The 15,345-nt window shown below is 39.6% G+C and overlaps 1 protein-coding gene across 3 annotated transcripts in view; it reads left to right on the top strand.

Annotated features, from left to right (window-relative positions):
• The window catches only part of LOC134542572 (protein gustavus), a 197,383-nt gene that overhangs the window by 90,168 nt on the left and 91,870 nt on the right, over positions 1 to 15,345 (top strand). Inside the window, exon 2 of one of the 3 annotated variants that reach the window (XM_063386945.1) lies at positions 5,184 to 5,260. The exons of the other annotated variants lie outside the window; for them this stretch is intronic. Coding sequence (XP_063243015.1) covers positions 5,184 to 5,260 — 77 coding nt within the window. The remainder of the gene's footprint in view (positions 1 to 5,183; positions 5,261 to 15,345) is intronic. 3 annotated transcript variants of the gene reach the window in all.

Here is a 15,345-nt window from a genome sequence, read left to right as displayed (position 1 = left end):
AAACTAATGTAAATCAATTAAATTTTCTCTGTAAATTCTAAAAATCAAAAAAAATTATTCCAACATGCCAAAGAAACTTCCAAAAAAAATTCATAATCTTATCTTCAAACCATTAAAATAAAAATAAATAGATTACTCTGTTTTCTCCTTAATAACTGTAAACTGTCAACAAATATCATGTCGTAAATTTTTAACTAGGCTTACTGACTCTTAATCATAAAATCTCATTTGTCCTAATTAATAAACAACCGATTTCCTTAAAATCTCACTGTATCTCTCACACTCAAACTTCACTGGCTGAATATCTCAATAAATTCAAAAACAATTATCTAAACTCTTAAAGAAACTCCTCCCCAATTATTCAACTTATTTCACATTATTTTATTTCGTTACTTAAAACATCTTACTCCAAAAAAAAATTTATTCCCTTCCATTATTATTTATTTACCGAACAAAACTTTCTCCTAAATTAATTTAGTAAAATTCAATTTCACACTTAGGCAAGTACACTCTCTTCATCAATGTTTCTCATTTACCTTCTTCCTAACTTTTAACACATTCTCTAACTTAACCCAGGGAATTTACCTCACAAAATAACCAAAAATTTCACTGTAGTGCCTATCTGCTATAGGCCCACTACACAACAAGGGATTCTAACCCCACCAACAAACTTCATTGAAATGGTACCCTATCCCATACAGGATAGCCACTTCGGTACTACCATGGGGAACTCCTGCCCCAAACTACTCACAACTCTCAGGATTCTCCTGACCCTTAATTCCGTAGTCAGCCCATCTCTATGGGTCTGCTCTACAATCCCTACTTCCCAGGGACACAACACCTCACCATTAGGGTCCCTCGCCCTAATGAAAACATTAATTTTGTCTCTCTGTTCTTTTGGAGTAAATTCCCTATACACACAATAACTATCCTTCCCACTTTTCTCAATGCTTATCCATTTTATAGTGTACCTCCTAGTGATCCTAAAAATTCAAAAATTATTTTTCGCCCAAAATAAAATTAATTATGATGAAAAAAAATTAATTCTGTTAACATTATTATTTTTACCATTACTACTTTTACTTATAAAAACAATAGACGATTTGGTCAATCACGCACATAACCCAAAAAATTAAAAAAAATAACTATAAAACTCTTATCTGTGTGCGCCACTGACGTGCCCTTGTCGTCCCGCTGGCCGGAAACTGCCGAGCCACCGAGTCCAGGCCGTCCGCCGCTCAAGGTCACCGCACAGCTGATCGCCCACCACACCATGCCTGCCTGACTGCGTATCGCGCCCGACGCACGTAGCAAGCCAGCTCCATGACACACTTCACTCCCGCGCAACAAGCATTGTCTAAAACATTTCTTAAAAATACAAGGTTTAACCTCATTCACGAAACAATAGCCCACACAAACTCTTCGTTTCATAACAAAATGTAATTAAATGCCCGGAATTTGAATTTACTTAATTAAAACTTAGTAAAAATTTATTAAATGACCTGACCACAGCTCATAACTGACTAAAAATAAAAACTTTTTTTTCTTCTTCTTAAAATGTAAAGAAACCAACAGTAACATTAATAGCAAAAATACGTGACTAACAACGCAACTCATCCGCCGCGTGCTCCCACTGGTTTCCTGAAATAACCTAACATAAATCATTTTCATCATTAAACAATTAATTCCATCTACACATCTATCTTAATACACCAGCTGCACTGCATGCTCTTCTTCTTCACTAAAATAAATCAAAATGTTAGACCACACATAACACTCTTATCTTAATTTATTTTTCAGTATCCCAACATTCTTTATACCTACTAACCGGCGATCTCCACCATTTCTGTCACGTGGCACCTAGCCGGTGCCACCGCCATTTCTGTCACGATCCACTTTCAGAGGGGGGAGAGAATCGTAGCTCTTTACATAGAAACAACTCGCTTGGCATCAACTAGTCTTAACTTCATAAAATACTTTACTGTACCTAGGATCATAGGTTCGTCATCCCGTACAGGATGTCTGGTGAGAGCTGAACTAAGGAGATTTTGCAAAATAACATAATACTTAATTAAAATTATTTTATTCTTAAAGTCAAATACTCAACATCATTTTAAAGAACATTTAAATAGCGGGATTACAATTTAAAACAATAATCTCTTTACTTCCTTAACGATTGAACGACCTTACAAGAGAGAGAATGAGAGAACTTCACTAAACACTTCCCTAGTCCTTCCGAATACCTCAAATCATAATTACTACTTAAAATTAAAACAAAGATAAGTCCATACTCACATTTTCCAAAAAGCCTTTCTTGATCGATTACTTAAAACTAACGTAGGGGCCTCTCCTGCCCTTAAAATCCGAACGAACATTACATTTTAAAAATTATAACTAAACGACTAGTGACGAGGGCCATTGCCTCCGCCCAAAAGCTTGAAGATGACTACATTATGACCTAACTTAAATTAAACGACTCGTGGCCTCTGGCGTCGGCCATAGCTTCCGCCCGAGAGCCTGAATTCCTACATCACGAACGAACTAACAACTCGTGACCACAGGTGAGACGCATAGCCTCCGCCTGAGTGAGCCTGAATTCCTACATCACGAACGAACTAACAACTCGTGACCACAGGTGAGACGCATAGCCTCCGCCTGAGTGAGCCCCGAGTCACCACTCACTTGCGCTTAAATTCGCGCGCCCTGCCGCGCCTACCATAACAAAAGCTCGTTATTGAAGTCAAATTTACTAAACAACTAACTAGAACATCTGGGAAGGCTACCCCCCTCTACCCCGATGTGCAGGCCACACCGCGCGGCTTGTTACGACAGCGCGCCCCAGTAACTGCGGCCCGTGGCTGCGCCAGCGCGCGGCCAAACAAACAAACAAAATTCTGCAAGCCCGCAGCGCGCCGCGCCGGCCCCGTGCCCCAATTACATGGTCACGCCACTTGCGCTGACGAGTGAACAGAGCAGCCAGCCCAGAGTCCCGTCAGTAAAGTCCCTAAATTTGATTTCAACAACCCTGCAAAATTTCAACCCGCGACAATATATATATATACATTGTTCGTCCGGAAGCAGTTAGTTCATCCTCTGATCGTAATTCGTAATTCGTTCTTACAATTTACAAGAAAAAAAAAGAAAGGAAAAGTAAAGGTCGTATGAGTAAGAATATTTGGTGCCAGTTAAGAATAGAAATCATTATATAGGTTATTATGAGAACAACTGCGAGAACAGCTGTCGTGAGATAGGGATGAAAGATTAGGGTGAATCGATTCCCCCCCCCCATGGATCTGGGAATAGATTCGATTCTGCCCATAACTATTTGTAACTCGAGCACCTGATCGCTGTTGAGAAACCTAGGATGAGTTAGTGTCGCCATTATAATTGCACTCCTGCGTGAAATTTTTACACAGTGTTAGAAAACATTGGAAATTCACTGACACCTCAAATAGAAAGCGATGTAAATTTACTGACGCCTCAAATAACCGAGTAGTTCTTCGTAGTTTCATATAACTGAGTCGTCTTAAGCCTAGTACACACTAATAGACCATGTTGCGCGATTTGTCTACAGACCGTATATAGACGGTCTAGAGATATGGTCTATAGACCGTCTATGGGCACCGTCCTTCGTCTCGTCTAGCGTCCACACTACGATTAGAATTTTTCGTCTCGTCTCCGTCAGTCCATCGTGGAGGACATTGTTTTGTGCGGAAAGAGTACCTGCTTAGTACTAATTGCAATCGAAAGAACGCGAAAACTTAAACGTTGGTGGACGCGTGAAGTGTTCGCAGAAGGACCTAGGTTCGGTAATACGTTATTAAATAAATTAAGACTGGAAAACGCTATGGGTTTTCGAAATTTTACCCGGCTGACATCTGCTGATTTCGAAGATTTGCTTCTGAGGGTTGGAGGACTAATAATGAAGAAAGATACAAAATTTAGAGAAACTATTCCAGCTTCTCTTCGACTGGCTGTCACCCTGCGTTTCCTCTTTCACAAGCCTCATGTACACCTTCAGAATCTCTATAAGCAGGCAATATCGCAAATGGTACCAGTGGTCTGCGAGGCTATTATCCAGTTTTACGATACTTATGCTCTTTTTTGAACCTATTTATAGACTACAGAATGCTCTTAGTACACTAGTTGAACCAAAAAATTTGTTATACTTGATACAAAAACTTTTCAATCAGTCGTATTCAGTCTATGGTCTCCCATTCCAATCGGGAGACCATAGACCTGCGATTTTTTGTCTCGCAACAGACTCGTAGACGGCGATTGGTCTATAGACATGTCTACATAGACTACTCTAGACATGTCTCAGAGACAAAAATCGCGCAACATGTCTACTAGTGTGTACTAGGCTTTAAACTCTGCACTTTATTTCCTGTGTTCCGTTGTAAGCAGGGAAAATTTGCGCTGGAAGAAGGATAAGTGGTTTTTGCAGTAGACGTAACAAGTTTCGTGTTAGCTTGACTGTATTATATATCTCCGTTCGTGTGTTCGAAGTATGTTTACTTAACGCAAATACACGGAAGATCCCTGGATAGTATGTAACCAGTGTTCTTCGTATGTTTAACGAGAAAAAAAAAATAACAGCGCGCAGCTGCCTCGCAGTGAGGTTACGGAACCGCCGCCTACTCGCACGGTGCGCACGGAGCAGCAGACAGGTTCTCGCCACACTCGCCCGGCGACAGACGACGCGGTTCACGCGAGAGAGAGAGAGAGAGAGAGCGCTTGCATGTGTGCGGTGTAAACATGTGCGCACAAAGGCTTATCGCCGCGACGTTTGTTTATCCATCCACGCGTCCCTTCCTCCCTTCACCCACCCCTCTCTCCCTCAATCTTTACCATGGGCTTTTGCTGTCGACGGCTTCCAGGGATATTCCTGTTTTTTTTTAACGTCCTTCTTCGTTAACCGTTCTCCCTCTTCTACGTTCGCCTAGGCACATCCGCCTGCAAAAGGGGCCTCTGGTTGGTTGCCGTATTGTCTTGTCGAACGGCTTTTCTCAAGCGACAGGCTTGCCCTGTATTGATTTCACTCTAGGCTAGACACAACTTGCCTGTACATAGTAATCTAGCCTTTTTTAGTGTGTTCGTTGGTCAATAACAAGGTCACGTCCTTTGGCGGCTCACACGTGATGTGGGTAACTACTAATTCCACTTGTTCACAACCGACACAGGGTCGTCAAGAGAACTGCAGTCCAATCATCAATGCTAAGCAGATATATGCGTGCTTCAAGTCTACTTTTAATATCTGGTGAGTAAATTTGGGACTAAACAAAAATTTCAAAATGTACAGAAAAGTATCTTAATACATAGTAAAGATACGAAAATGAAATAACCAACACGGAATGTGAGACCAAGCCGTAACGAAATGAAACTTATTAAAAACAGAATATAACATATTACAGCCTGAAACTTCCGTATCGAAGATGACAGGAGAAACTTTGTGGAGTTGACATTTTTGAAGATATTACACAGATGTAACTTAGGAAAGTTTAATTGCCTCTCAGGCCGAAGCGTGCAAGCCTTTGTCATGCGGGGTTTCAACCTTGCGGCGAGGGTAGCTGTAATGGGCAGCGATTGATGCCGCCGCGGAAAATAAAACGCAGTCCGGGCAGGCAACGGGCGAGGCCGCGTCTCCCGACCAATCACAGGGTGATAGTCGGCGCTGCCCCTTGTTGTTGGGGGGGGGGGGGGGCAAACACCCGGCCCCCGTCGCGGCCAGACGAGATTGTATGCAAATAGCGGGCAAGGGAGCAAAAGCTGTGTGTTGTTAGGTCATCATTGTCGTATCATGGTACAAGACTTTCCAAATAATTGTACAGTGGCACACAGTGATGGTACGCTAGCTCTATGTGCTCACGAAAGTCATAAAAAAAATAACGAAACAAACAGCAACGTTGGGAAAGGGGGGTGGAGTGGGAGACAAAAATTTATATTTCCAGCAGCCTTTGCTAACTTGAAGGTTTTTTTTTACACCTCGCTTTAGTTTATCGTCGAATTTTAAATATAAATAGTTCGAAACCTTCCACTTAACCCATGAGCAAATTATCTCTAACATAAAAGTCGGCACCTTCCTGCGGATAGTAAATCTATTTCGTATTGTGTTTAGTTTTTGCTTACATATAAATAGAGACTTTGTGACAAAAAAAAAATTGCAAATTTTTTAAATTTATTATTTAGAGCACTGTATCATACTATAGTAAACCAAACCCGCTTCACCGTTTATTTGCATTGTTTTTAAATTATAGGCATATTATCATACCAAGACTGGTTCGACGATGGTACATGCACCGTGATAATGGTACAGTACCGTGATACTAGTAGAGGTACCGTGATAATGGCACGCATAACAACGCAGAACAAAAGCGGCCGAACTTAAAAACGGTGATACGGCGGCCGGCTCGGGGGACGAGGGCAGCTAATGAAATCAGATTTTTCAGGGGCGGCGGTTTTGGAACGCGCCCAGCCTACAAAATAACGGGCGATTAAATGGCGTGGTGTTATCACCGCTTGTCCTGACAATTACGTTTATATTCCAAGCATATCAACCGCGATACGTTTCAAGCCTGGAGCCAGAATAAAATTATATCAATTATATTTGAGTCGTACAATTTAAAATCACGTCAATTGCTTTACTTCAAATGCAACAGGTTGAAATATGTTTCACTCGAATATGAAAAATAATGAGCTTATGGGCACCAAAAACGCCATGCTGATTTTTTTTTAAATTTTATCGTCATGATTAATAGTTGAGGGTTATTTATGTAAATACAACTCTATGCCTCTCTTGCATTCGTTGTTATATATATATATATATATATATATATATATATATATATATATATATATATATATATATTCAGTTAAGTGTAATAATAGGTCGTGCAAGTGTGTGTAATTAATATCACCCATTATATTACTCGAAGTGAATATATGTTTAAATTCTTTGTGACAACAAACAATGCAAGAGAGCTATAGTGTTAAATTTATAGGAATGGTCCTTAACTGATAGAAATAACAAAATAAAAACAATCAACATAGCGTGTGATACCTCACCTTATGGTTGTATTAAAGTTCCTAGGCAAAAAAAAAATCAGCCGCTGAAAAATCAATTGAATTTTAATAAACCTGATTGAGTATTTACATTTTTGATTCTTTGGTTTTAGGGCTGTTTTGGCCATCTCAGCCAACTTTGGTCGCATCTTCGCTGGTGTAGGTAGGTGCGTACGGAACGAAGTGAAAATTAGCGAACTTTCCAGGAATGTATTTTGAAAGGGACTGGACCTAGCCGTGACACTCCAATAATAGCTGGGGCGGCGAACAAGAAGATTCGCACCGACTTCGTACCGAACTTCTCATGGCCCTCCCTTCCTTCTCTTCGTTCCTTGTTTCCGCTCCCCACGTTTTCACACGCCTGTTCATAGCGCCGAGGCGGGGGTGGAGGAGTTTCTTTGTTGAGAACTAACCTTGAAAAAAAAAAAGTCCCATGAACACAGCGTCTTTGTTCCGCGACGAGTCTTGGAGGAAAATAAATAATTATATCCTTTTCCATTCCAGAAGTAGGATTTTTAAATTTTTTTTTACTTTCCCATAGCTTTTGGTTACTTTTTCGGGTATTGAGAAATTCTTTCGGTTCGTAGTACGTAGGCCTACACGAACTTTGGAAAAAATTACGGAAAATTTTTTCCACCCACTCTTTTTATTCCATTGGTAAGCCTAAGGTATTGGATATACTTATCTTCACACTTTTAACGTTCGGCTGATATTTTTTGAATATACTTAACATCACAATTTAGGTTTTTCACTAATATTCTTTTATCTTCGGGGCTGATATTTTAAAGACTTGCATTACGATGTTAATCAATAAATCGTGGCTGGAGCTTTGTTCTTCTGGTCGCTGACATTCGTGATACGGCAGCGAGACTTGGAAGTAGTAATTATCGTCGTGTTTTAATTTATGCCCGCGACTGTCGCAACCTTTTTTTTATTTTGGGCTCAAGGTCGGCCGCGACCTCGGAACAACTAGAAAGTAAAAAAAAAAACACCTGCTTTCCGCCACCTAACCTCAACTTCGAGAATTGACCAATAGGCTCGTTGTTCCCTAGGTCTCGTGTTTTCGGCCGAGAGTGAAAGGCGAGTGACCCGTGTAGAACGCCCTTTGTGGTTGCGGGGGGACCGTGGTTGGGGGGGGGGGGATACTTATTGGCACAAGAGCTGTGACGAAAATGAAGGGGAGCGCCGACTTTTATAACGGGAGACGGGAGTCTGGTGTCTTCGAATTTACTGGGGCGCGAGGTGTAGTTCCCGATGGGTGGAGGTCATTCCTGAATTTCATTCGCGAAGAGTGGAGTACGAAATTGAAACTTTCTAGTTTATATGTCACCTTTACCATTTTGCTCTACGACAATAATTTAACTGAGAAATTTATTTAAATGTATTTAACTAATCTCACGTGTTGGCTGGTGACCCAAGAATCCCATCCGGTTGGGGGATGTTTCAGTTGTGGCAAGATGTCGTTCCCGTGTTCAGGACCGAGGGTGGCGTTATCCCTCCTAACTGCAGATGCAAGGTGGCTAGCAACAGGGAAAACAGGGAAAAACTGGTAACGTCATGGGGTTTTCAGCAACAGGAAAAAAATCGGAACATTTTCAGAAACGGGGAAAAGTCAGGTGATTTTTAGCAGCAGGGAAAAATCAGGGATTTTCTGCAGCAGGGAAAATCAGTTTACCTATAAAAAAACTGGGTAAAGTCATGTAATTTTCAGCAACGAAGAAAAGTTGGGATCTTCAACAACAGGAAAAAGGTAAGGTAATTTTTAGGTAGTCGGTGAATTTTTTTAATGATATTACTGAGAAATTAAAAGTTATAGCAGATATTCATTTTTTTAATTTTTACTGGTTTCTCGTGTCACAAGAAGTTATTTATTCCTCCCATTCCTTTTTGCTCGTATCTCAGCACTTGTACCACGCACATTGACTTCAGTGCTACTGACAGTAGTGCGATAAAATAATTGAATGGTTGCCTGTTGAAGTATGGTATATCCTACGAGTCACCATTTGAATTGGAATTTTTGGTTGGTTATTGGTGTCTAACAAAATTCAGTGGTCCTGTAAAATTTTGTTCCAAAAACCTGGAAAAGTCATTGAATTTCTTTTATATCACAGTTTTATTAGCCACCCTGAGAAGACAATGGTGTAGGCATACCATGGCTGTATTAACTCGCCTAGTACGTTCCAGTCATGCCATGATCATTTTTCCCGTGGCGATGGATGGGGCATTCAAGCCTTCTGTACGATCAAGCTCATAATCATCATCATCGTCATCATCAATTATTTATTGCCTTCTGGGTTGAGGCCACGCCCACTAAAACGATGGCGTATATCCGGCGTTTAGTCAAGTCTGGTTACAGTCAACTTGGAGCTGGGATTAAAAGTTTTTAATAGCACTTGATGTCTGTAAAGCCGTCGCTTCGCCGTAGAAGCCGAGAAGTGAATAAGCAGTTGTTATTGTATGCATGCGTGCAGAATACGTTTTCAGCTGTCAGTATACTCACACAAATATTCAAGAAAAATAAACCGTTAGTTAAATTCTTATCATCTATATTTTTTTCCATGGTTATTTTTCTCGAATTTTAAGGTATTTTATTTTTTGTAAGTACATTTTTTAAATTACCTATTTTTCGTTACTTAATTACATTCCATGTTTTGTATTTATTGGTTACTCAACTTATTTTACTAAACATTAATTTTTTTATGAAAATATTACATTATGTGTATATAATATACCTAATATTAAATTTTGTATTAGGCTCTCGGATGAGTTTCAAAAATGCAATCTGGACCTAAAAAAGAATGAAGTAGGGTTTCACTTATATAGATAATCATAATCATTTTCATTTTAATCTAGCTATCAAGGGTCTGGCACAAAATAAATTTATATGGATGGGGTCAGGGGCGGCTCCACGAAAAAATTTCGGGAAAGCTATCGTACAAAGAATGCAGTTGCAATACGTGACATTAAATAAGTCAGGAATTGGCCTTGATTAGTTAAATACATTAAAACAAGACTTGATGTAAGTTTTTGGACATACGCCATTTTTTTTAGCAATGACGTATGTCCAAAAACTTACATCAAGTCATGCACTCCCATTGCACAAATCTTTCAAAGATAACATTAAAACAAATTTCTCAGTTAAATTATTGCCTTAGAGCAGAATGGTAACGGTGACATATAAACTGGAAAGTTTTCATTTCGTAATCCACTCTTCGCAAATGAAATTCAGGAATGGCCTTCATATATTGGGAACTAATTCATGGTCTCAAATGCCGAACTTTTGATGAAATAAAAGTTAACAACATGAATCTTAGTTTTGAGTAAACATCAATTTACCTTTAAAAAAAGTGTGCAAATCTTTCAGTACTCGCCAGACATGCGTATAATAAAATCTCGGTAACGAGCATATTAATGTGTTCTCGCGTTGCAAATAAACTTATAATACGAAACTCGGACACGAAATTCAATGTAGAATTGTTAAAAATAATACCGAGAGTAATAAACGCAAATATTCTTTCAACTAAATACATAGACGCGATTCAAGCGTAGTTTCCGCACCCGCCGCTAGAATTCGTTTCCGGAGTAGCTATGTCGACTATTCAATCATTTCATTCGCTGAGGGAAATTTTAAACCATTTTTGAAACGGCTCGGACGAAAGCGAAAAAGACTAAAAAAATTTGGTTGTCTGTAAAGTCTGTTTACGGACGATAGTTTAACGTGACAACGTCATAACAAAACATTGATGAAATGATTGCATACTTTTATGAATAAAATTGAATCATTTTTATTGAATTATCCCTATTTTGTATTGCGGATACAAAGGAGCGAAATAAAATCTACATTTTAATTGATAAATTTACTTTTATTTGCACTCATTAATTCAAATATGTTTATTACTTTAACGAAGAGATTATTTTAACTATAACTTTTATATATGTTTGCTATTTAACTTCTTCCAATCTGTGTTATTCTGTTAAGGATAGGACGATGATAGGAAAAGTAGGAAACGAATGGGAGTGTTTCAAGTTTAATGTGCCTCGAAAAAGTCAAATCGATGGTTGTTCCAATCGAGTGGAAGAGAGATAGATGCGACGCAAGCGTACAGTGAGCGTAACGGGACAATGTGCGTAACGGGACACTTTTTCGTGCGTGCAGCCGGCGTTCATCGATTTATTAGACGTTGTAACGCCCAAAAAATACCAAACCCCGGCTTTGGACCTTCCGTTCCTTGACTTCCGCCGTGCCGTCTGCCGAGAGCTGCGCGGTCACAGAGCTCACAGAGCACGCGTGACAGCGGCGGTGTTTGGGCACCCCTGGGCGCCCGCGCTGCAGGAAGCGGCGCGTGGGAAGCGCGCAGACAGAGACGCTCCAGCGCTGGCCGTGTGCGCATCGGTGCAACTCCAAGCCAGACTCGTCCTGCAAAGTGAAGGCCGACACGCATTTTCTTACACTTTACCCACATTTTCTGCTATCATTAATAGAAATTTTTACAAAAATAAGCATAACATAAACATAATATATATGATAAAATATGAAAAAGGTAGACAACAGAATTAAGCTTTTACTGAATGTTCAAATGTAAGAGGTAACCATTACAAAATTTTACCAAAATTGCTAAATTACAAGTAACTAATAATTAGGCACAGGCATACACGCGCTGGTAAGTAATAAACACATTCACACATATTCAAGCAGTAGGTAAGCCGCGAAGTGATCATGGTAAGTAGGTGTTCCAAACATGTTTATTTTTCCAACCCGTTTATTTATTTATTTGATTGTCTACAGGACACGCAAAAGTCCCGAAATAAACAGTAACGTTGTTGGCAGTAAAGAAACCTTCAAGGGCCTCGCCTGTCGGGGCGCACACACAGAAGAAACTACGCGACTTGAAAACCGCTCTAGAGAGCCGAGTGGGATCTATTTAAGAAAAGCGTTTAAGAATACGTTGAGGGCGGCCATTTCCTTATTTCGTTTTAAACTCTTATTTTTAGTACAGAGGAAATGGCTAAAACGGGTGTTTTCAGAATGATTTTTAGGCATGAAACATCCGTTACATATTCTTGAAAGCACTCTAAAAAAAACTTGTGCTACACCTTTTCCTAGTTTCTCCGCCACGTAATTTTATAGTTATCACACAAATCTCTTCTTGTGCACGACGAGAAAAATTGCACGCACGTTCAGAGCTTTGGATTTAGAGGCGAGATACCGCGCCGTCACTAACACAAATGCACTCCTGACTTGGTGGACCTCTTAATTTCCAGCTGACTTTTGCTAAACTTGTATTTGTTTTTGACGCCTACCTTAAGTTTATAGTTGCACATGAAAAACTATGAGTCATTGGTTGCCCACTTAAATCATGTGAAAATTTTCTCTGAAGAGGTTGTAGTCTTTTTGGCCAGCGTCGGCCCTAGACTCAGCGGGGCCCCGGGCCACTTATTACATAAACAAAAAAATTCTAATCTGGAACTTAAATTTGGACTATGATAACATACTTAGATATTCTTGCGTAATAATTTTTATCCTCAGGTTAGTTTTATTAATATATGTGCTGTTGAAATCGCGAAATTATCCTAGGCAATAAAATCAATTAAAGTTTTATAATGCGAAATCATGAATTGAAATAGGAATTGACCAGCAATTTGAAATTACATGCCGACGATAATTTATTTTTTCCTTTTCCCGATGTCCATAGTCATAACGAAACACTAGACAAGCAAAGGAAATACAAATGAACTGTGTCGACACGGGGCAGTTACCCGACTTTCCCTGCCCTGGAGCCGCCCCTGCCTTTGGCTTAAAAATAGGCACGTTCATGCCGAAAAAATATATATGTGTTGCGTATTATCTTTGACCCTGCGATGTAAGAACATTTTACTAAATGATCCTGAAAAAATCTTGAGACTGGTTCACCATGTATTATTTTTAGACAACTTAATAAGTCATTTTAGCATGGAAAGCGCTATAAAAAAAATACCCCTCATCTAATATGTATTGCGGTTTGTCAAGAAAAAAAATAATGTCCACGAAGTAGCGTATCAGCTAAAGCAAAAGTTCGCGATCGCTAATAAGTGGTTCTGTTGTGTGTGTGTGTTTGGGTGGGGGGGGGGGGGGGGGGGAGGGGGAGAAAAAAATCGATTTTGTTGCAACATGTTTGGTAATTTATGTACTAACAAAATATTTTAGGGTTGCCAAATAACTGTTTTATTAATTTTATATGAGATGGAAATATGTGCACGACGCAGTATAGTTTACAGTGATTTAGAAGCAGTCACCGGTAAAAATTAAACTCAATCGTGTTTTTCTGTGTCCTATCGAATACAGCGCAGTTGGTTGAAGCGCTAACTTTCGTACGAGTGGATCTGGATTCAAATCCTTATTAAGGCACTGATTCAGGGAGCAGGTTTAATAGTAATACGGGTATAATGTGAGCTTGTAAGCCGCTTTCTTATTGGCCCAATGAATTAAACAATGACGGAGAGGTCTAGCTACGAACGTAGAAGCTTGTAAGTATTAAATTTGATAGTGGTTGCTGCTAGCGACGAGTAGGAACTGCTTGAATAAATAAAGGAATAGCTGTGTGAGTATTATTATAAGGGTGAATGATTATTGTGAAACGACTCCCACGCCCAGAAAATTTCATTAGAAGTCACTGGTAAAATGCACCATCTGAATATTCTTCTGTTCACGTAATCGCCTACAAAGCAAATTCTGCATCAAATTTAGGACTCTGTGAAAACGCCCGCCTCACAGCCAAACAAAAACCAACCACTTCCCATCTCAGATGAAGCCGACACACACTGAAGAAGAAAAATCGTAACCAGACGTGACCTGGAAAGAGGTAGGCTAGATGGGATGCGGCATCGCTTCAATGTTTCAATGTTTATGTAACCAAAGTCTGCCAGATGGTTGGTTGTATACTCTGCTTCGTAACGTAAAACTAAAGAGCGGAAACCAGTTTGTATCTTTCGTTGGCGAGTAGTTTTTTTTTGGGGGGGGGGGGGGGGGGCGAGAAGGGGGCTAGAAATTTTCCTTTAGCTTCATCAGTAATTTGAAGTTGAACTTTTTACCGTGGTAGTTTTACCTATAGGTTAATGTTTGCTGTTGTAACTTGCAACTTTTACGACGCCAATTTAAGATTTATTAAACAAATCAGCGGTCGCTTCAAATATAAAAAAAAATAAAAACTTCAAAAAAGTATTTTAAGGTATCAGTGAAAAAAGTCATTTTTTACAGACACAATTATTTATTCAACAAATACGTTCGTTAACTAACTATGGTTCCTTGCACTTGGACGTCAATGATTTATACAGTGACCCACGAGTAACGCAGATCATAACTATACACTCCTTATTTTGGTTCGTAATCATCGAATGCGGTACGTAGGGACACGGGAAAATTACCGATATTTCTTGTTATCGAGTAGTTTTCTTTCTATGCCGATACTTTTTTTCTAGATACTTTTTAATTCTTATTTTTGCTCATATGAGAACTTTTTGGCAGGTATTGTATCGAATAATTCTAGGTATAATAATTAATCTTCTTTAATTGATTTTTAGGAGATAAAATGACATGAAACAGTTTATCAGCGAAACTGTTTGATAAAATATTGTTTTCAAGTGATTGTACAGAAAAGTAGTAGACAATTTAACGGTAAAATTTTCTTTATTACCTTTCAGGTTAAGTACTTTCCAAACGTTTCACAGTGTCACAGATAATCTGTTCAGTAATTTCTGACGTGTTTCAATTTTTAAAATTAGTTCGAAATTCAAATTTGTAATAAAAGTATTGATTGTTTAGTTTTATTTTAATATTTTATTTAATATGAAAAATCAACCCTTAGCATGTAAAAAAAATGTATCGGTACTCAAAGGTATCGATACTTTAAATTATATACGTTTACGAGTTCGCTACTTTTCTTTCAGAATTACTCATACGTACAGTGTCGATGCTTTTCAATCAGTGGCGTTTGCCTAGCGGTGCGTGGTTCGGTAGAGAGTGTCTCCGCAAGTGTTCGTAGCAGCAGCCTGCAGGCAAGACGGGCTCGCCGGAGCGAGTTTGGTGCCAGCTGATGGCGTGGTTGGCAGCCTTGCTGTTTGTGTGTGTTTGTGGGGGAGGGGTGCATGGGTAGGGGTGTATGGGTAGGGGGGCATTCCGCCCCTTACAGCGTGCTCCTCTCTCCAACCGTCACCTGCTGGCTCCACCAGTGAAGACTCCCTCCGCCTTGGTCTCAGGGTCCAACTTGGGGACGCACCACAACGCCGAAATGCCAAATTGACCACAAC

Source organism: Bacillus rossius, assembly GCF_032445375.1.
Source record: "Bacillus rossius redtenbacheri isolate Brsri chromosome 9 unlocalized genomic scaffold, Brsri_v3 Brsri_v3_scf9_1, whole genome shotgun sequence".
Lineage (NCBI taxonomy): Eukaryota > Metazoa > Arthropoda > Insecta > Phasmatodea > Bacillidae > Bacillus > Bacillus rossius.
This window is presented reverse-complemented; position numbering and strand designations above follow the sequence as displayed.